The sequence below is a fragment of the Monopterus albus genome, unplaced genomic scaffold (assembly GCF_001952655.1).
Source record: "Monopterus albus unplaced genomic scaffold, M_albus_1.0 scaffold12.1, whole genome shotgun sequence".
Lineage (NCBI taxonomy): Eukaryota > Metazoa > Chordata > Actinopteri > Synbranchiformes > Synbranchidae > Monopterus > Monopterus albus.
In genome coordinates this window covers 3251170-3255885 of record NW_018127892.1, presented here as the reverse complement: position 1 = coordinate 3255885, position 4716 = coordinate 3251170, and the positions used below count along the sequence as shown (strand labels likewise).

The window sequence follows — 4716 nt, the reverse complement described above, 5'->3', positions numbered from 1 at the left end:
TCCCCATTTACAGCTTCAGTCATCTGTCGCCTGACTGAGAAAAAAATCTGTGATGAAAAATGAATTCAGGTTGCGTACACCTTCTTGTTTTATTAATATGCTTTGTACTCTCACCACTGTGGCATGTATTTTTTAACATCTACGGATGGGTACGATGTTACATCATGTCCAGGCAACCGTGCTTGGAGACCTGTTTTACAGGGCTGACTATTATTTGATTTAATGAAATATTAAAATTCATAGGTGCACTCTGATGAGTTTGTGATTTGGAGCAGCTTGCTACCTGGCTGCTGTGATCTGTGCATTGTTTGAACACCTCTACTTTAGTTGTTCTTTAAGCGGGTAGTCTCATTAAGATGAAGGGAGACATCTATATAAGAAAAACATATGCACACATTTCACACACAACTTAAAACAGTTTTACATTACAAAAAACAACTGCAGGTGAAGCTGTGAAAGTGACACGAGAGATTCTAGTTTCACAGTTTTCTGCAGCTCATTCCAAAGCACAGTATCTGAAAGCAGTCCCCCCAAGCTCAGCTTGAACATGAGGTATTCATATACTACGATGCAACAGTGAATGAGGAATTTATCTCTTGTGATAAAGCGCAGTGCGCTGGTAACAGCTAAAATAACTTACTGATGTAAGAAACTGTAATTAATGGATACAGCCAGGTGGTAGTCATTACTGAAATTGCTAGCACAAAAGATAAAAAGAATAAGTTACTTCAAAGTTTTTAATAAGTCCAGACAATGACCAACTGATTTCAGCACAAAGACCTCCACTGTGAAGCAAAATGGCTTTTCAGTGTTTAACTTGTGCATGAATGCTGGGTTTAGTTTTGTGTTCAGGCAGCTTCAGACAAGACAAATATGGATATTCATCCAGGCAGACATTGACGTCGTGTATAAGAGCTTTTGAGAGAGTCTTTTTCCCATAGATCAACAGCATGGCGGTGACAGTTGTGTAGACGGACATGAAGAAGAACGTGAGCACAATCTCATTCTCAAGGTTTGCAATAATGTAGTAGTGTACGTACAGGTCGATCGCAAGGAAGAGGGCAAAGACAGCCACTAGAGATAAAGCCATCCGGATCACCCTCATCTGGGAACCCAGCTTTGGGCAGTGGGCTCCGTTGGTGATGGCTTTCATGTGGCGGAGATGGATGTTCAGGTGGTAGGAGATGGAGATGCAGCATTTCACCATGAGCACCCCTGGCAGTACATCAGCCAGGAGCAGGTAAATGACTCCATAAACCTGGCCAGGGTGTGTGTTCAGCAGTAACAGCTTACAGTCTCTGCTCACTTTGGTGTGGTTGGCAGCATTAAACACTACAAGCATCGGCATGGAGGTGGCCAGGCCGCACAGAGGGATGACAAAAACGGCTAAGGTCACATGCTTGAGGATGGCGGCCTGGATCTGTGTGTAGCAATGATTAGGTGTGCTCACCAGCTTGGTGCTATAGAAGAAAGTGAGGAAGCTGGTGTCCCACATGATGGTAAACTTGAGACTGAAGATAATCAGCAGCATGACATCGTAGGGCATCTCTGCGATGTAGCACTCGCTGTCCACTTCATCCATTGTCATCCAGAAGTAACACACCAACTGGTGAGCCACGTCGGCTGCCGACAGAGCAATGTTGATGATGTCACTAGGACACCAGTGCTTTTTCTGCTTATAGCTAAAAAAACTTGCCAAGATGATATAAGCATTAAAGAAGACAGTGGTGACGGCCAGCAGCCCTGTCATCACCCAGAGGGTCAACTTATTCTCCCCAAACATAGTGATGATCTTTACCTCCAACACATCTACAGTGTGAACTCTTATGAGAACAAGTTAGTCTCTCTACCCCTGTGCACCACTCAGCACTCTGTGTGGGGTTCTGAAGTGTTTTGTGTTCGCTGTGCTCAAAGAGAAGACAAGAGGCGGAAAATTATGCACGCACACTCCAAACCAGATGATTCTTCATTTCTGACACAGAGCTGAATCATTTGCAGTTTGTCAGCGGGGCCTGGGGGAAAACAGTTGCACATTTAGCATTTGAAAAACATAAAATGAATCCAAAAGGGCTCAATTAAAATCTGTTCTATTTAAAATGTATGTGAAATCTGCAGTTTCGGTGGAGACAAGAATTTGAACGTAATTAGGGTAAGAAACATCTTCCATTTTTACCTCAAACACAGCTCCCTTGGGTCAGATCAGGCTTTTAATCACTTGGAATCCCACTCAAGGCTTCTGCTTACATGTACATTCTGTTTGCCACAATCCGTTGTCTGACTCAGTATCTTTGGATGCACCTGTAGGACCCTTCGTTTTGTTTTGTTTACCCTAGTCTTAATCCTGGCCTGGAGTCATCTGCAGGATGCACACAGCAAGGTGAAGTCCTTGGAGTTAAGTGTTCCTTGGCTGGAGTTTATATATAAGTACTGGGAATGATTTGCATCAGTTATGACCACAGGTAGTGGTGATGGTGGATTTGCATGGATGCGAGGTGGGCAGGATATGTGTGCTCATCATCAGTATCCAGTGACTATACTGTATGTCGATTAGTGCAGCGTGACAGCTCAGCCAATCTGCACACCACCACCAGGCTCTACATGCAAATCATTATTCCTGCAGTTTTGTCAGATATTTACAAACACCAAACCAAACCACACACACATGCACCTACCTATTTACCTGATAAGAAAAGCAAATGACCTTTGAATCACCTTCAGGAGCCTTGCTAACACAATACCTTATCGCTCTACTTTCTGCTATAGAGGACACGAACTTAGACGCTTCAAAGGATGCTGACTTAAATTATATTTAAATTTTTTATTCTTGTTTGCTTGATTTATATACACAACTATCAGACAAAACAAACATGATCCTCATTACACAAGTAGTTATTATGGCTTTCCAGTGTCCTCATCCACAGGTTTCTTCATCACTGCTCTAATGAAAAGTTAATTATATACTAAACTATTTCAGTCCAGATTTCAAGGCCAGATTCCGCCTTTCTGCACCACAGTATAAGAAAACTTCTTTTCAAGGGACACACATTTGAGAGCCTTTGCTTTCTCAGAAATATTATGAAGCCAACCATGTTAAAAGTTCTGCCCATTAAGAAACATTATTAAAAGAAAAAACTGTGGTTTCCAAATGAGGTTACCAGAGAAGTATTTGTAATTAATTTCTGTATCTATGTGCCCAATCCATGCATGGATCAAAGGACAAAAAAACAAGGCTTTTGTACATAGAGAACTGGGCCTTCTGGTGGATACACACTTTGTCTTTTAAGAAAAGCTTATTTAAACAGGATGGCAGCATTTCTAATGATGCATTTTATTTCTAATCATTTGAAAGTGTATCCCTGTTTCCAAACAAATGCCCAGCATAGTGCCCAGGGCAGCATTTCTTAGGGCCCACCAACCAGGTCTTATTAATTTAACACACACCTTTTGAGGATAGCATCAGGCCAATCAACACATACTGCAAGCAATGCAATTTTGCAGCACTTTGTTCTGCAAATAAAAAAAAATTCCAGAAGGCAAATGCACCTAAGAGGATCAGATGTAAGACTGACTTCAGTATTCTTGAATAATGAAGAGTCACAGGCAGCTGAGAGTTGAGTTCCGTTCCTTGAAATAGCCAGTCTTGTTTGTCTGATCGTGTTTGACCAGAATTTTAACACTTCGTTTTGCACCATGTTCATGTTTAATGTACTCGCCAAACTCCTAAAACATAATGATCCTCTCTAATGAAGTTTTGTTTGAATCTCTGACCACAGAAATAATTACACTGTTATATAACCATGCCTAATTTTGCACGTGAAAACAAAATGTCAGATTTTATTAACATGCCAAAAAGAAAAAATCAAAACAAAAAACAAAACTGCTCATTTCATTAACTTTTATATATTTCAGGAAGTGAATGTTAATACATTTTGCATCCTCAGAGCTGGAGATACTGTATGTTTCAGATATTATTCTGTTATGTTTTGTCAGCCCAGACATTATTAAGCAGTAAAACATGGAGCCATGATACAAAAATATAAATATTTAGTGAACCCTCAATAGGATTTCTATGCTACTCTCCTTGTTAAAAAATGTTTTATTGTACTTCGTCTTCCACAAAAAAGTAAGAAACCGACTGAACTATATATGCATCATAGAAAAATAGTACCAAAATAAAAATTGATTTGAACTATATACATTTTACAAAACAGTTCGAGTTAATCAGTGTAGTAATGGCTTAGATTATGAAACCCTGTTGTTGTTCGCAGTAGCAGTGATGTGCTAAACCAGCCAGTTTATGTTTGTCCAAGAGGCGAGGTGAGATTTTAAGAGTCCCCAGTCATCATATTCCAGTACTCCCATATTGCATTGCACCATTCGCAATACACACATTTACATACAGTATTCTTTGATATTTTTCCTAAAAGTCTTTTCTTCATAAGATTTATATCAAAATAAAGAAGTCTTTCATACATATGGATTGTAGTTACACAGGGTATCCATATTGATGGTCATACTGGAGGGGAGCAGGACTGTCCCCTGCAGCAGTGGGCTGTGCTATCCTGACACTCCCGCCTGGGGAGGGGACACTGCGGCCAGACCCGTTGATACTGGGTAGATACTTCCTCATAGAGCTGTACTGCACCCCAGCGTGGGTGCGGTAGCTCATCACTGAACGGTAGCTGGAGTTTCTGCTGGCGGGTCTGCTCTCTGGGG

At 40.9% G+C, this 4716-nt stretch overlaps 2 protein-coding genes across 2 annotated transcripts in view; both read right to left on the bottom strand.

The window, feature by feature from the left end:
* Positions 1–805: 805 nt before the first annotated feature.
* On the bottom strand, positions 806–1783 carry tas2r202 (taste receptor, type 2, member 202). Its single transcript, XM_020590417.1, has one exon. The coding sequence runs from the start codon at positions 1781–1783 to the stop codon at positions 806–808; it is 978 nt and encodes a 325-aa protein (XP_020446073.1).
* A 2098-nt stretch (positions 1784–3881) lies between these two features.
* The window catches only part of vsig8b (V-set and immunoglobulin domain containing 8b), a 4727-nt gene continuing 3892 nt past the window's right edge, over positions 3882–4716 (bottom strand). The window contains exon 9 of the mRNA XM_020590541.1: positions 3882–4716. Coding sequence (XP_020446197.1) covers positions 4487–4716 — 230 coding nt within the window. The 3' untranslated portion in view covers positions 3882–4486.

Coding starts and splice junctions, on each gene's coding strand:
- tas2r202 (XM_020590417.1), bottom strand. CDS start 1,783: ATGTTTGGGGAGAATAAGTTGACCCTCTGGGTGATGACAGGGCTGCTG.